Here is an 18843-nt window from a genome sequence, read left to right on the forward strand (position 1 = left end):
AATAACTGATTATTTTATTGTATAGATTTTTATAGATAAAACATTTTGTATAGGCTAAGAGATCAGAAAAATCTTGAGAATTACCAACATAATCTGACTACTCTAAATACATGTATAATACTGCTGTCATTTCAAGCAGCTTGAAATAGCAAATTAAGCAATAGTACTTGAAGTAAGATAAAAAAAAAAAAAATTCATATACAATACTGCTGTTAATACAAGACATTACCAGCTTAGAATAACAAAAATAAGCAATAGTGCTTAAAATAAAATTAAAAACCAATGCAATTACAAAGCAACTATATAATTTGATTGGTTATAAAAATGACTAGCACATATAACAAAGGACTTAGAGTACACAGAGTTTCTCACTTTACTTGATACATGATATTTTAGTTGATTTCAAGATTGGTTGAAACGTGATGAATAAAACTAACTATTGCTAACTGACCTACAAATCTTAAACAACTACATGAACTAGTTTTTTAGTTCAGAAAGGAAAAAAATTGTTACCGAAATATTGTCAAAAAAATGCAAATACTGCAAAATTTAATCAATTAATCTCTTCAACTGATATTATTGTATTAGAAAAACTAGCAAGATTCATTAAACATGTATTATCAATTGTCGTCCCTCCTGGTTAGTTAAATTGTGTTTAGCATACACAATTAAATGAACTGTCTTTTTCCATATTTATTTACACATGCGCTATAATTGTATTATAATTGTATACTAATTTCTCTGTAACTATGTATGTTTATGAGAATAAAATATTCGTATTTGTACTATTGACCTGATTGTGCTTGAAGTTTAAATCTATAAAAAAATGGACATGCAAACCAATTCTTGTTTATAAAAAAAACATGAAAATTGATGATTGATTGAAAGTAGTTCGCATATTTTACATGTTAACAAAATACTGAAAAGACTTTGGTTTAAACTATGAATAAAAATCTGAATACATAAATAAAGATACTATAAAGCTCTTATGACAATTTATCATACAGAAACATCATTTTAAAACAAGCTGAAAACAATATTTTCTCAAAAAATATTTTTTTATTATAAAATGAACCTGAGGGAGTCAACAACCGAATTATTGCATAGATATCTGATAGAGTGTATGGTTGGATTTGATTGAATTCCAGTAAAAATATTTCTGTAAAAAGATTTTCAAATGAAGTGACATGGTCTTTATGCCGTAAAGTTTTAAAAAAAATATCTGGTTCATGTCAATTTTGTATTATGCAATATTGAGATTTCGAACTGGCATAAAGGGCTATAAACTCATTATTAAGTAGATGTTAATTTAAGAATCCCTGGAATGTTTAAGATTGTCTGGTCTCTTGTCTGGTCTCCGTCAAATCACAAGTTGCCTCTTGCTGCTTGGTCAATTTCTATGGCTTCAAACAATGATTTAAAGTTTCCAGCACCAAAACCCTGAAATAAAAAGAAATTGTAAGCTCTTAAAATTACAGACTGGGTTTATTGTTTGGATAGTCTTTCTTGAGAAAAAATTTTTGAAACATTCTGTACAGGGTTTCCTCGACTAAACATTTCTGCAATTAATTATTCACTTCAGTTGATCATTTAGCCATTGATATGGTCTCCGGGGCGGATCCAGCTATTTAAAAAAAAAGGAGGTGGGGGGGGGGGGGGGGGGGGTCCTAACCCAGGATAAAGGGGGGAACTTCATGTCTCCATTCAAATGCGTTGATCGTCCAAAAAAAATGGGGGTTCCAACCCCCGGAATCCCCTCTGGATCTGCCACTGGGTCTGTGGTTATGTCTTTTAAAAATTTCTAGATGTCCCTTTGGTAACACTAAAGGAGAATTTGTGTAAGTTTTAAGGTACAATGATTGGTTGCATGTGATGTACATCATCAACCTAAAATTTCATTTAAACTTGATCTCTACTTGAAATGAATGATGGTAAGGTTTTCTTTTCAATGTGGGGTTAGTTTTCAGTCTGTACCTCAGTTACGATACAACAATAGTTTAACAATATTTGGCATGTAGATTTGTTGCAAGGAGTTAGTGTGTAATTTGAATGATAATTGATTTTCATTGTTGCAAGAAGTTAGTGCTTGAAATTTGGATTTTCAACTGCCAGTTGTAAAAATTTTCTAAAATATTATGATAATATTAAAATAATATTATAAATGAAACACTATTTCTGTTGATATAGCTATAGGTGTAATTGTTGCATACCTGATGATTATTTCTCTGTATCACTTCTAAGAACAATGTAGGTCTGTCCTGCATAATCTTTGTAAAAATTTGTAGCAAGTATCCATTCTCATCATAATCAATCAAAATGTTCAGTTTTTGTATCTGAAAAAAAAAGTATAATTCATTGTTAAAAAAATTAAATAGGGACAAAAACCTTTTTCTAAAATTATGTCTATGAGCAGCAAATTATTTGTTCGTTTCTTGTTTATCAGTATGCTTCAATGGTCAAGAAATCGAGAAAAATTTTTCACTCATGACTGATTTTAAATTCAAACAACCTGAACTTGAAATTCTTATCTTCTGTAATTTAATCAAGATTGGACATCTTTAATTTCCTTTTATCAGAAATTGACTTGCTTTAAGAAATATCAGTCATAAATCTTGAATTAATGATTTTTTGTTCATAAAACTGTCATCAATAAAACAGAAAAACCAAACATGTGTAGATAGAGGTAAACCAGTATACCTCTCTTTCTGTAGTGGGATATTTTTATGATTATTATGAATTTACATTCATAATGGTACTTTTAATTAAAAAGATCATTTCAACCATCTACCCTAGATGGTGAATTATTCCTAAATGAATCATTATAATCAGTCAGGGGACTTACTTAAATGAGTGATTATTAAATCACTGATTCAAGTAACATTATGTTCATAAAGGTTTGAAGTTAGAGTTGTCTTTCTTTAATAATCACCTATTCAAGTAGTACAAATTTATCACTAGACTAAGTGATTGAATTTTATTGTAGTTTTAAATATAGAATACTAATGATCCAGGGACTAATTATGTTTCTAAACTTAATAGAACCAACATCTGTGTTGTCTAGGATGACCAGGTCATGTCAGGTGATAAAATCAGTTGTTTAAATAAGTATCATACCTCAATTTCCTTCCAAAAAATCACTTCTTTAAGTATCATTATTCTAATAACCCCCACTAATTTCAACACCCCCGAACAGTGAAATTTTATTACATAATCTGAAAGATGAAACCTTGAACTTTACAGGAAAAATACTCCCACTGCTGGGAAAAATCTGTTAAGAAAGTAACAGTTCATTAAGTTAGGCCATTATTATAGCATTTTATCCACTAAAATAGAATTTGCAGCTAAATTATTGCACCAAAGGCATAAACCTTTCTACTTAAAAGAAGCAAAAAGTTTATTTTTTTCAATTTTACTAATGAAAAGATATTATTTAAACCTATGTGTTTAAAATTTTAGTAAAACTACAAAATCACAATTTATGACAAAATTTCTAATTTGCTACTTAAATAAGTGATTTAAAAATCACTCATTTAAGTAAGTCCCCTGACTGATAATACATAATTTATCAATCTATGATCATGATGATTATCATTGTAATACATACTGTATCTAAATTTTCCTTGACTTTACATTTAGATTTCTTTAGTCTCTCCCTCAGATTTTTGTAGTAAGTATCTGGAATGTCTAAAAACAACATCCCTCTCTCCCTTAACTTAGTTACCTGTAAAAAATCAAAACTCTATACAGTTAACATATTTTAAATAACAATGTTCATTCCTAATATAGATGATGATGATGATGATGGCCGACTACCTAACACTCAGTTGCAAATTAATATGCATATTTAGGATGGGAACATATTAATGTAATATGAATATAACCCTGCTATTTACTGGACCAATGCACAGAGCCGAATGTTTACGTGCTAGTTCATAAGGTAACACAGGAAGGCATCACCCCATCTTCTTAATGCTGAATGCTTAGCAGAGAAGCAGCAAATACCAATTTTAAAGTTTGAACAGGCCAGTGTTCTAACCCAGGACCTCCCGCACCCAAGGCATGGTATCACAGTCACTACCATAAGGCCACAAAGACAGTATTTCTTATAAAGACTGAGGTGTTATTGGGATCACAGATATTTCTCCTTCAATGCAGTCAACAGTTTTATACAGGCATACCTATTCATTATTTGAACTGTGGATTCATTTTTTTCGTGGGCATCAATTTAATGGGTTGAGGAAAAATTGCCTTTTCTTGGATATTTGATTTCATGGTTTTGCCAATCTCTGAATACAAAGCCTATAGACAATTTGTAATTCGTTGAATATTTGAATTTGTGGTTCACCTGTACCATGTGTACCCACATTTATTTTTTTTCAATTAATTTGGTGCCTAATTTGCATTTTTTTTTATACAGTTCTACAATTAGATACAAGACATGTTATTTACTGTTTTATCAAAGGTTCCTTAAGATGAGGTACATATACATGTTACTTACTGATTTATCTAAGGTTCCTTAAGATGAGGTACATAAACATGTTACTTACTGATTTTATAATATCATCTGACTGCATGGCAATATGCTGTACACCTGCTCCTCCATAAAAGTCCACATATTCCTGAAAACATAAGTAGATTTTAGTGTTTGGCATGCATATATAACCTCAAAACCAAGAACATAACTCATGATTGTTTTTGTTTTGTTTTTGGAATTCTTATTCATTTTTTCTCTTCTTTTTCCAAACATGTACACATGAAAAGTACTTTATAAATAAATGGATAATCAAAGTGGTAAAAATTAGCATGAAATTGATCACAATTTTTGTCAAGTTGCTAAAATATTTTGTCAAAGTTTTATAATAATTAAACAAGTCAAATTAATTTCAGTCTAGGTGTCTTTTGGACATTCTCTATATTTAAAGGACAAGAATATATATTAATTGTGATTGGAATTTGTTAACTACTGTGTACTAGAATAAATGTGAGCCAACCTGGACACATGATTTTTACTTAAATCTGACCACTACTTGCTTTAACTCCAAATACTGTATGCCTACCATGAGCCTATCAAGGCTGGAGAAATGTTTTGAGTTATCATCCCTTATTTTGTCATGTATGTATGATTCATTAACATGATTAATATTAAATTTAAATTGGAATGTGAAAACACATATATTATGAATAAAATATAAAATTAATTATACAACTGCTTATTTGTTTTTTCATTCAAATTGTTAAATCAAAATTGATAAGCACAATTTGTATATTTTCTTTTATGATTTTTCTTTTTGAATATATAAGCATTTTTCTTGGTGAATATTCTGAATTTTCCTTCTTTAGGTTTAATCTACATTTTTGTACAAACTGTAAAATCCCTTTTTCTATTGTTATACGCCCGTCGTCTTTTAGACGGGACGTATTATGGTATACCGTTGTCCGTCCGTCCGTCCGTCCGTCCGTCCGTCCGTTTTTAGGAGAAGGGTGTTATGGGGTTATTTGTATGTAGAACATGGAGTTGTGGGGTTTATCTGTATAGTGAGGTTAACCCCACAATATATCGTCTGAAATTCATTTTTTAATCCTTCTAAGGTTATTGTCCATAAATTTTATTTTGACCCCACAATGTGTTGTCCAATGATAGACGTCCACGTATAAGTATTGTAATGGACTAAACACAGTAAGTGGAGTTGTCTTTACCGCGCGAAGTTAATTAGCTACACGCATGCGCGTAAAACTGGTTCCTTTAAATCTTTTTTTTTCACAATGCTCTGTTCAGACGAAATATAAAGGAACCAGTTCAAATATAAAATGGCCGGATACATGAGTCTGAGAGAAGTCGTCATCATCATCATGGCATGGTAACAGATAAAAGACAAGACGAAAGGTGAGATCCATTTTAAATTCTTTTGTTTATGTTTCGTTAGGCCTGTAGATAATATATTAGATAACAACTTGAGATTTTGTAGACTTTGCCTTTTGCGAATTACCACTTTTTGCCGGGTTTCCTTAGTATCCATCCAAGAAGATAATTTACAACACAATACAATGCAATATACTTAAATTAAATCCCTGCACTCGCTAACCTTTTATCTTGGTCACTGCGCGCTACGTTCCCGTTACGTGTGTTTCACTAAGGCATCGTAAAGGACTACCATTAGTACCAAGTTGATCGCAAGTTACGAATTGTATCATCTTAAGGTTCATCTTTACACTTTGTCAAAAATGGCTGTGTTAACATCATAAAATTACCTCTGAGTACAGAGAAAACTGTCCATTTTAAAAAGTTTTAAAGCCTGGCAGCACCTAGATTTATATTTCTTACATCCATTTTGTGATTTAAAATGTTTAAAACTTTTATGAATTTTGCTGAACATTTTCTTTCCTTGCCACGAGCCAAAAGCTTATATTTATGTACAAGGTGGTTGAGTGGCTGGTACCTGCTATTGATCCAGACGACTTCCTCAAATCAGCGAGACCAAGACGAAATATCACAGCTAAAAAGTTTGACAACTATCAAGCCACAAACATTGTTGAAAAACAAGTGAGGAACAATACCAGGTGTTTTGACATTCCTACTAGTAAAACACCGCAACATTCAAATTCATTCTTTGTGTCCACAATAGTAAATTGGAACCATCTAGAAGACACTATTGTACGCGCAACTAGTGTAGAGAGCTTTAAATCTGCTCTCGCGAAACGTCAATAAATCGACGGCGCCTTCACTCCCGTTGTGTAAAAGCCAGAATTGGTAGCTACGACGTACCCATACAGATACAGATACACAGAAGATGGAAAAATAAAAAATCACCTGAGATTTAAATGATACAGTCCACTAACTTTGTTGGGGTCCTACTAAATTGCGCCCGGGGAAAAGAAAAAGCGTCAGGGGAAGAAAAATAAGCGCCTGGGGACGAAAAAATAGCGCCCGCAGTAGAGAAAAGGCGCACAGGGAAATATATATAGATATTGTATTGGCATGAGGCAACTTTGTGTCAATGAAATAAGTTATGCACATTTCTTTATTTTTAATTTATACAAGTATTTTGCAAATTCAGATAATAGACACTTGTAATAAAGCACAAAAACAAGTATGAATGTTTTAATTTTTACAATAATTTATGAATACTATTTCGAAAGACAGATAATAATTGAAAACAGTTTATGCTGAAGATTTATAAAATGTTCGACATCAAAAGACATATATATGTTTTTTAAAAACGATATCAAAATGAAAAATGCAAAAACAACTTTAATTTCACAGATAATGATTAATTTAAAAAAAATAAATGCAAAAACAACTTTAATTTCACAGATAATGATTAATTTAAAAAAAATAAAAAGAGTTACACATGATTTAAGAACGATAAAAGTGACACACACACGTATATCAGCATCAGCATTTTTTTTTTTTTTTTTAATAAAAACGAAAATAATACGTTTTAATCGGGGACCATATCGTTCATGATTCTTCTATATCGTCGCTGTTATACAAAAACCTCGTATCTAAGGTTTTGATTATTTCACACCAGGCAGTAAAAACTGAAATCTTTTTATCGATTATTTAGAATTAAATGTGTATGTTCCACTGTATGCGAAAATATCTGATCTTCTAACCAATAAATTACCAAGACGAGCAAAAATGTCTGCACCTATATTGTATTTTGAAAGCTTTTCACATTATTTCTAAGCTTTATTAGCTTTGAGAACCTAAAATTGATTCAGTAAACTGTAGCTGTTATGATGTCAGCTGCCGTGCCGTGTGTTTTTCTTTTGAGATACGATATTTTCGAACAACAAAATGTCTCACCAATCCGACTACACTTTTTCGTCACATGTCAGAATTCAGGTTAATGATTGGTTAGAAGATCAGATATTTTCGCATACAGTGGAACATACATATTTAATTCTAAATAATCAATAAAAAGATTTCCGCAAAATATTGAGATACGAGGTTTTTGCATAACAGCGACGATATACTCTTATTTATATTTACTTATATATATATATAATCATTTACAATTTTGAAACCTAAAATGTAAAATTGCATCAACATATCTACACACTTTAGATGTAGAATCGTACATATCCCCATTTATATTAAGGACAAAATAAGCAATATTTTTTTTTATTATTATTCAGGAAAACATTTACTGTTATAAAATAATATTATTTTCTTTTCCCGGGCGCTTTTTTTTCTTCCCCGGGCGCTTTTTCTGTTTCCCAGGCCCTTTTTAGTAGGACCGTTTTGCATGTTTTGTTGAGTAGAATTCTATTGTTTTATCATTCATGCAAAAAGCATGCTACAATGTACAATCGTTACCTGAGGAGACAATCTCAAAGTTTTAACATTAAATTGTAATCATTTAGGATACCTGTGGTAAGGAAAGAAAATGTTTAGCAAAATCCACAATAGTTTCAGTTTTTCTAAAACAAAAAATTAATGTAACTTTTGTATATCTAGGTGCTGCCAGGCTTTAAAACTTTAAATTATACAGTTTTGTCTGTACTCAGATGTAATTTCATGGTGAAAACACAGCCATTTTTGACAAAGTGTAAAGATGTACCTTAAAACAAACAGAGTGCATTCGAAGCGACCAGTCTTTAAAAAAAATGAGCGAGCGCAGAGATTTAATTTTTTATGTTTATGAACTTCAACTTGGACCCCTGAAGACAAGTGTGTGTGGGGGGTGGGGGGTTGGTCTCAACGTGGGATTTTGGGTGGTAACGGGTTTGTTCGCTCTAGTAACATGTTGGCCCTAGGTCCGTTCGCGGTGGGTACGTTCGCCCATGGCTTCTGTTGGCCCTAGGTTCGTTTGCATTTTGGAATACTGATTATGTATATTTTTAATGTCTTAAATCTCAGTGATTGCTTATGATGGATTATTAATAAAAATAAAATAAAGAAGTCGGCTTGATTTGAGTTTAAACAATGAATGTAAGATTGTAAAACAATAAAGGGAACTGTATTTTCACAGCTTGGCTGCTTTTATCTCAGGCTGAGACAAAAATCTGTGTTTCAGGTAACCAGACCGACCCTGTTTTTTAGCCCATACTCTAATTTTTTTATTGGATTTTCAAAAAAAAAAAAATTGGTATCAACCGACCCTGTTTTTTCTAGGTGACCATTTTTACTTTCTGCAGTCAAGATTTCATTTTTTTGTTTGATTTCAACTGGGTGTCTGACTGTATAATATCAATAGGCCACTTGCCAATCAGCACAGAATTCCCAATTTTGACTTTGAATTTTACACTTCATGCAAAGGTGAGCAACTCTAGCCCTGGACGAATTCTGCAATTTCTAACGTTAACTAACCAAATGTAAAAATCATTTTCTCTTGACCTGTACGGTTTCAAAACTTCATCTTTGGTGTAACTTGTTGAAATGATAGGGACATTTTATCTGTAAATTTGTTTTGTTTAAAATATAATTAGATTTCATATTACAAGATGCCGTTTTTATAAAGGTTTGTTCAGTAAATCAGGCATCATGTCCGGTGCCGCGTGATCTAACTTTTGATTGAATTACTTCCCTTAAAGTGGAAATTTTAAAGAACGGAATCGAAGTCAGTAATTGGCAAATAGACTATTCATTATAAGGTTAGTTGTCTTTCCTTGTGAAACAGGCAATGTGCTCTTGTCAATCATTAAATGGAGGCATGGAAAAATTTCAAGTGTTTCATATGAAGTACATTTGTACCTAAAATGTATCTTATAATCTTCTCCTCACAAGATTCTAAATTTGACTTCAAATTTACTATGTCATACATTCTTTATAATGACATACCTTGTAAGTTGCATTTAGGACAAGGTTTCATGGAGGAATTTGGGTTTGAAGTAAAAAATAATTGTGTGCTTGATGACATCATCAAGTTCTGTGATTTTCATGGGATTCCTGTGACCATTTACGCTTGCTTATGAATATGTAAGTATTGTATTTATATCAACAGTGTCTCATTGGTGTATTTGTAAGTAAAATGGTCAATACTGAGGATGAAAAACAAAATGAAAGTAAAAATTCTTTTTTAAGCTATTACAAATAATGTACTTCCTGAGAAATTGTAGTTTTTTTTAAATATATTTCATTTATATTTACATCAGAATGTTGTTATGTAATTGGATACCTAAGTGCACATGCTTTCCCATACAATATAAGGTAACGTCATGGTACCCAAATCGCCCAGTGTACCTAGATCGCCCACCCCATTTTATTTTGTCATTGTAAATGCTGATAAAAAATTTTCTTGTGCAGATGAGAGAATCATTTTGAAGCTTTAAAGTCATATGAAACGAGTTGTAGAAAAAAAAGTTGAACATGTTTTTTTTCACTAAATTGTAAGTTTATAGTATAAAACTTTTATTCATATACTTGTTTTTGTGAAAACTCTTATGTTTCAATGTAAAACTTCATGAAATGTACAGCTTCTGAATTATTTACTTCCAGTGAGTAATTGTTCCGAGATTCACTGAATGCTTTTCCGTATGCATGATTTCTCTCCTAAACAATGTGAAAGCTGTAGCTGCGCAAGTAAAATTGAAAGTGAAAGTAGATAAATCAACACAGCTCAATTGTCACACTAATAAAGCATGTGATTTTTGAGCACGCTTTTGTCAATTGTTTGTCAATATTAACGTGTCTGAGAACATCGGAAGGTTTTCTCGGACTTAGATAAGCAAAGATGGTTTCCATATAAAATCAACGAACGCATTATTTTGTTTGTAAATTACACGTTACCGGTTCAATATAAAAAGTTAAAATATGCTACAAATGTCTTAGTTTAGTGCATGTGCATGTATTGGACAAATAATTTAGTGAACATAATTTTGTGCACTGATGTCTCGTTGGGACTTTTCACTAACTAGGAAATTTGGGTTCCCCTCCAAAATCACATGAAGTCTTCTTGTTAGAACATAAAAATCAACTATGTTGTTGCAACAGTTTCTCAGCAAATGTCAGAAACCACCCTCAGAACAGTGCGATTGGGTACCCCGACATTAAACTCACTGAACGACCATCCTCATGAATTATAGATAATAATATCTTGGGGTGCAAATTAGATACATCTTCTCGGGCTAATGCCCTTGTGGTGTACACTACATTGTACATTGTACAGGAGCGTTACTCCTCAAGATTTTTATGTTCGTGGACAGTATAAATTTAAAGTCCTGATATTATGGGGTTAAAAGGTGACTAATTCGCTAAGAGGTTCTCAACCATGTGGTCAGTTGGCAGACCTCGACTTTGACCTGCAGACAAAAAATGGATGTTTTACATCTACTTCTCTTTTTGATATGTATCCTTTTGTGTATTATATTACTTATATTGTTGCATATAGGTATCATAGTAGCTGTGTTTATAAGAAGGACCAGCAATTTGATGACAAGATGGGATGGCTATTTTCATTAAATGTACATGATGTTTATTTGTTTCTAAAATATGATGATAGTCCTTGCTTTGATACTAATTTATACCTGTTGTATAAATTTGCTCTTTCGTCACTTATTTTCATCAGTAAATAGATACCTTCAAGTATATATAGTGGAAATAGGACAAAAGCCTTTCATTTGCCCTTCACATCACAATTTTGAAAATTACTCTTCCACCAAAGACCAAAGGACATAGAAGGTTAGCAACTATACATGTAGGTCACTGTAGTACTACCTTCAACAATGAACAAAACCCATCCAACATACATGTCATGTAGCAAGCAGCAAGTTATGTAGGGAGTGTCAAATTAAAACATTTAAAATGAGAAAATTAGTTTTCTTAAACAATTAAGATATGCCGTTTGATTTCTCACAGAACCCTATACAATTTTTTATGATAAAAAGTTTCCAGGATAAGATTTGGAATTAGGTCTCCAGGATAAGATTTTGTAATTAGATATTAACCTCACAATCTTAGACAAGTAACCCCAGAAATATAGGTTATTATTTAATATGATGAATTAGATATAAACCTCACAATCATAGACAAGTAACCCCAGAAATAATTAGATTGTTATTTAATATGACGAATTAGATATAAACTTCACAATCATAGACAAGAAACCCCAGAAATATAGATTATTATTTAATATGATGAATTAGATATAAACCTCACAATCATAGACAAGTAACCCCAGAAATAATTAGATTGTTATTTAATACATGTATGATGAATTAGATATTAACTTCACAATCATAGACAAGTACATGTAACCCCAGAAATATAGATTGTTATTTAATATGATGAATTAGATATAAACCTCACAATCATAGACAAGTAACCCCAGAAATAATTAGATTGTTATTTAATACATGTATGATGAATAAGATATAAACCTAACAATCACAGACAAGTAACCCCAGAAATATAGATTGTTATTTAATATGACACAGTGTTCTCCCCAGGATTTTTGGATAGCACCTTGGTAGCGTGTGACAAGTTGGATAAACGTGTGGACTTTTGTGACGCGCTGCGTCGGTTTTTTATGGTGTTTTTTTTATACTATGGTTATACCCATATTAAAGGTTTGTTTTTGCATCCTTTTTATTGTTTTCTTCTTAACCCTGTTCTAAGTTTGACATTTTCTGATTTAATAAATGAAAAGCAACAGAGATTTAATATTATTTATTCAAGTCAAATAAAACAAGATTAAATACATAACATATGACAAGCACTTAGGAAAGTTGCTATTGTTTTCAAATTTGCAAGTGCTCACTGATTAAAGGCTAATTATTCTTTACTTTCTATATAAAACATTTAGGCATAAGAACTAAAGTTAAATAAAGTCAATTTACAGCAAATAAATAACCAGTAAATAAAATTATTTCATTTCACAAGAAGTTTTATTCTTATTTTATTTCAATAAAAAAAATACTGGAAAGGTTTATATTAAAACTAAGAAAGGAAGGAAAGGATACCTTTTTTATCTTGTGTAATAATTTAAAAAATACTTGAAAAATTTATATTAAAACTAAGAAGGAAGGGATGGATACCTTTCTTAGGCCAGGATTTTTTAATTTGTTGGTTTACGGATCCGCCGACCTGATTTTGTCTATTTCCAGAATAAAAATAAAATTGACTTTTCATGCTTTTTCATTCCCGCCGACCCTAACAAATGCATTATCAATGAAAAATAAATAAATAATCCTTTTTTTATAAAATGAAATGCATTAATCACTAACAGAATTGATAACACTTTCTGTTGTGAAAAAATGAAACTTCCAGTTTACGTTTCTAAAAATAGATAAATCAATTATTAATGACCTTGACATGTTGTTTGGACAAATATTTTTGTGGAACAAAACCCGTGTTTAAAACCAATTACACAATAAGTTCGTTTCTCTTATTTGTTAACAGTCAGTAAGATGCATCTTCTCATAGAAATAGACTTGTCCAAATGTGGACAGGTGGAAGTTCAGGACATCAAGTTAAAGTACTGAATATTAACAGATCATTTAAAATTTTCTTGTTTCATAGATAATAATTTTTTTTCGTCCATTTGGATAAAAACGGGAATGCGTGACAACAGATTAACCCGATATTCTCGTTTTTTCCAGTGGACAAGTCTATTACGTTTTTGACGCGTGTGTTGAAAATTATTTTCTTACCACGCTTTTACATTTATTTCTTTATCAGTTTTCGTTCTTATTCACCAAGTTTTCTGGAATTGATTAAGAGCTATGTGAATTTGTCTTCCTTTATGAAATTTAATTACGTCTTTGTCCGTGCACCCCCTTTTTACGGGAAATTATTAGGCAATGTCATGTAATTTTTATTACAACTGAGCAATAATATTTCATTAAACTAAAATTTAAGAAATGATGACAAAATAGGATAATAAACATATTATTAGAAAGGTGAAATATATATTTATTTTGCATATCAGTCTTCTGTCTTGAAAGATATTATTTTATTTTTTTCCCTGACCCGACTTTTTCATGGAGAAAATCCGTAAACCAACAAATTAAAAAACCGTGGCCTCTATATCTTGGGTAATAATTAACCAGGGATTGGTCTTCTGTAAATCACTGTCTATACAAAGTTGATAACAATTTTAAATAACAAGGGATGTTGGTGTGGGGCTTATCTCACCCTTTATTTTACAATGATCTAGTGTTTTTTCCGACTTTAAAAACTTGGCTCCCACATTGTGAGTTTTGATTCCCCAATTTTCCGTATCGTATCAGATTTATGTCAAGTGAAGCTTGGACCACATGCTCCATAAAGAATCAAAATATGTATCAGGCCTCGACAATAACGCTTGTCCGATTGTCCGGTACCAGAGTAAAAAAAGGTCGGACAAGTAAAAGCTTTGTCAAGCTTGTCCGACGGGACAAGTAAAATTAATTCTGCAGAAAATTAATTTGATGAACAAAGTAATTATAAACAAAAAACAAGAAGAGAAGAGAAGATAAAAATTTTAATTGACATGTTTACTTGCAATCGAATATTCAAAACTGGTTCTTTGTCAGGTACTATTTAAGAGGTAAAAGGCATACTATTGCTGTAAACCAGTCTTACTGATCTGAATCAGTGATGCCCTTTGCAGATAAGGTAACTTCACAAGACAGTTCGTCACCAACTCGAAATGATTTGGCTCCAAGTTTATAGACAGTTTGGCACCGTATGAGACATATTTCATAGACATGATTCATAGACAGTTTAGCAACACATCCATCGTTTTCCTACCTTATTCTGTTGCTTTATAATAAATCATACTGGTAATTTTTTTTAACAAAAATACTTTTTTTTTACAAAAATGAAGAATTTATTAACCATAAAATTCACTAGATCATATTTAATCCTATGTAGAAAAAAGAAACAATACTTGCAATACGGTGACCTATAGTTGTTAGAAACAATACTTGCAATACGGTGACCTATAGTTGTTAATTTCTTGCAGAGAGTTGTCTCTTTGGCAATCATACCTCCTCTTCATTTTTGTATTGATTGCATTTGAATAAAATTTTTCAACTTAAAAAAACATTCACAGGCCTATCAGACAGTGTGTGCCTCATGTACATAGTCTAATGAGACTTTGGCATTTCTGAAAACTAGAACCTGTGACATGACTAGATTCAGTTGTTCCATCTCAGACTCATATTTTTGAAAAGTATTTCAAAAGATAAACTATGTATGAATCAAACACTGTGGAATCAAGTTCAGTTCTATTGTTTTAATTTATGGTATGAACAAGTTTTGGTATGAACAAGTTGAAAAAAAAGTTATTGTAGAGGCCTGTGTATGAACCTTAAAATTATTCTTAATCCAACAATAATTAATCTCAATCCAACAACGTTATGAAATGATATCACTTCTCCGTGGTGTGTACAACAGTCGTCACTGTTTGTGTACAAAGGTAAATTTGCCTGTGTCACTAGTCAACGCTTGGGTGGTGAGTGAAGCCATAACATTATAATCTCCAGTCATAAATTAATCCAAAATCAATTAAAACATAAAGGAATTCTGTTACAAGTGATAATCAAGTGATTAATTCCAATCAACAAGTTTCATCGATCAAACAGGTAAACATCAAGGTGCAGCTCAAATAACGGCCGGAATTTTAGACCGCGGATAAAATCCTACTGATTTACGTTGTATCGAATACAATGTCCAGAAAAATATAGCACCGTGGTAAAAAATTATAGCACCGCGGCAAGACCGATAGCACCGCTGTCCATAAATATAGCACCGCGCGGCCATGGTGCTTTAAGGCCTTGAGGAGAACTCTGTATGACGAATTGAATATAAACCTCACAATCATAGACAAGTAACCCCAGAAATATAAATTACTTGTCTATGATTGTGAGGTAAATATCTAATTCATCATATTGAATAATAATTAGGGATGTCAACGAGTACTCGAGTACTCAATTATCGCTCGGTAGTACAGAGTATCAAGTACCAAAATAACACTTGACTAATCGGTCCTATAGGACATCGTCCCCTCCATAAAAAATAGACAAGTTATATTTCTAATTGATAATAAATTCATTATGCCCTGTATTTACCCTCAGTGAATGAAAAAGCACCAAAGACTCCTAATCGTCTACCTTTGTAAATTGTGTTTTATTTAGATTAAGGAATGTTATTGTTATTCTTGATAATCCAGTCTAATTTTGTAATCATTGATGTTCAATTTTTATTTATTAAATTTTTGATAAGATAATTATTGTTTACTTAATTACTATATATATAGTAATTTAATTAGCTTTTAATTGCTGCAATGCTGGTCATACATAACCAATTATGGGATCTAACAGCCATTACACACAACCGCCTAAGCGTAAAATGTGTACATGTATAATTTTATAGATCTATATTTAACCGAGCGAGTACTGGAGTATGACTTGGTAAAACCAAGGAACCTCCTTGGTAAAACCAACGAGTTCTCGAGTATTAATTCCTCACCGAATTGACATTCTAAAATGTCAAATGACAGATTTTTTTATGCATTTTTCTTATGAATCTTGCTGTTTGAAAGTCAGGGTGTATAACAAGTAACCGATGGTTGTTGAAATTAGTAACAACCATGTGTCCTTCATTATTAAAGCATACACCTCTTTGAGAATCAAGGTGCTTCCATAGAGATGGAAGGGGAGACATGTTATAGTGTGCTAAATCAATTCTTATTAATTCAATTTTGAAATTGAGCCTATTGAAATGTTTCTCTGCAATGGAGGCTCTGTCTTGTTTTATAACGGAGTCTAAATCAAATATTGTTGGTTTACTCTTTCCAAAATCCCAATAATTCTCGACCAATCATCTAGTGAGAACTCAATATTCTCTAGAGTCTAGAAATATTTTTTCGTCAAGAGGTGTGAAATTTTAGCAATAATTTGAGACACTTGTGATTGTCAATATTTAGGCTTTTAGCTGTAAAAGTTTTGCACAGAAATGTAGCTGATTAGAGTATCCATGTTTTATGGGGTTGGGTGTCCATCAATTGTGAGCTTTCATGTTCATACTTAAGACATCTTTATTAATTTATTCCAGGATAGCTACTTTGGAAAATTTGGGTCAGAGGAGGTCAAGAAAGTATTTTTTTAAAGCTTAAATTCAGATCTTTAAAGGTTTTTGTCCGAAATTTGTGGGGTTACTTTGCCATGACGACCATGTAGCCTCTTTTTGGAGTTAACATACATGTGGAATACAGTGCTTTCCTTTTAATTTTGCTTCTGAAATGGACAGCTTTATTCATGAAGAAAATTTGCCATTTGGAATTATAATTTTTTTTGATGACTATGAATATTCTCAAGCAATAAGTTTTTGCTCTGATTTTGACATTGATGTCCATGAGATGTATAATTTTTTGGGGTTTCCTATATTAATTTTCTACACAAGTGAAGAGTTGAGAGTTTGTTTATTCTTTTGTCGCTTATATGGATTACAATTTGAATGCCTCAGAAGAATTTAAGGTACAGTTGTTGCAGTGGAAGGAAAAGAATTTTTACATAAGCCAGAACCCAGTAAAAATTTATGCCCCATAAAGTTTGGACAAAGACCACATGTATTTTATCCAGTGTCCCATAATTCAACAGTCAAAATGGAGAAAGGATTCTTAATCAGATGAAAATGGCACAGCTTTGCTGGGAATTTCCTTCTGGAATTTTAGTTTTAATTTTTGATGATGAATTTTTCAAATTGTACAATTATTGTGTCTCATGTGGATTTGACTTTTATAACATGTACTGTCAAGGCAAATATTTCATGATTTTTGGAAGTGAAATGCAACTTTATGCTGCTAGAAGGATTTGTTCAGATTTGGGCATTCTTGCCTACTACTATCATCTAACCTTAAGTAACATTTAAGAAAGGTAGGTAATTAAATGACTATTAGTTCTATCTAGGTATACATACTTGTTCGTAATGCATATTCCAGATGCTTGTTTTGTTAATTTTATTAATAGCTCATTTGTTGTCATTGTCATGGGCAGAGACAAAATGTATGGTGAATGTTAGTGTAGGGGAGGGAAACACCATATTGTTTGCTTTTAAATTTCTCTTCTTCATAGAAGCACTTTTTTTATAAAATGCTTCAGTAAAAAACACTTAATAATTGAGCGGGCTGGTGGCAAAAATGGGTACATAGTTTGTGTAATCAACTCCTCTTAAAGTTTTCAGCCCAGATCCCTGAAACTTTTGACCCATCTGACATCATAATATTTAAACCCAAAATGGCAAAAGTGAAAATTTTAACAAAGTTGTACAAATTCCTTACACTGAACGATGTCCATTCCAATTGTTTTTGCACATAAAACCGCATTTTATTATTTTTAGATTTTTCTCACAATTTATTTTGCTATTTCTTTGTATATAGTCTACAAATAGATTCACTAAGTATTGCACAACAGCACAGTGTATTGCACAACAGAACGAAATCTGCAATTGAAAATAAATTCAAATTATTTAACCAATTTCACATTCTTTGACTACATTTATTCTGTGACAGAAACCTATAATGTGTCAAATATTTAATTAAAATCCAAATTCAGACCTGTATCAAGCTTGAATGTTGTGTCCATTTTTGCCCAAACTGTTCAGGATTGGACCTCTGCGGTCATATCATGCTGCGCTCTGTGAAGCACATTTTCTCTAACAGTTAAAATATGCCATTTGATTTCTCACAGAACCCATTACATTTTTATGATAAAAAGTCTCCAGGATAAGATTTTGAAATTAGATACATGTATTAACCTCACAATCTTAGACAAGTGTCCCAAGAAATATAGATTATTATTTAATATGATGAATTAGATATAAACCTCACAATCACAGACAAGTAACCCCAGAAATATAGATTATTATTTAATATGATGAATTAGATATAAACCTCACAATCACAGACAAGTAACCCC

At 31.6% G+C, this 18843-nt stretch overlaps 1 protein-coding gene across 1 annotated transcript in view; it reads right to left on the bottom strand.

Annotated features, from left to right (window-relative positions):
* Window positions 1–18843, bottom strand: part of LOC143075295 (4-hydroxyphenylpyruvate dioxygenase-like) — a 63367-nt gene continuing 44524 nt past the window's right edge. Inside the window, exons 9-12 of the mRNA XM_076250666.1 lie at window positions 4548–4619; window positions 3605–3721; window positions 2211–2333; window positions 1–1440 (exon numbers count right to left, since the gene is read on the bottom strand). Coding sequence (XP_076106781.1) covers window positions 1366–1440; window positions 2211–2333; window positions 3605–3721; window positions 4548–4619 — 387 coding nt within the window. The 3' untranslated portion in view covers window positions 1–1365. The remainder of the gene's footprint in view (window positions 1441–2210; window positions 2334–3604; window positions 3722–4547; window positions 4620–18843) is intronic.

The sequence above is a fragment of the Mytilus galloprovincialis genome, chromosome 5 (assembly GCF_965363235.1).
Source record: "Mytilus galloprovincialis chromosome 5, xbMytGall1.hap1.1, whole genome shotgun sequence".
NCBI classification, from domain to species: domain Eukaryota; kingdom Metazoa; phylum Mollusca; class Bivalvia; order Mytilida; family Mytilidae; genus Mytilus; species Mytilus galloprovincialis.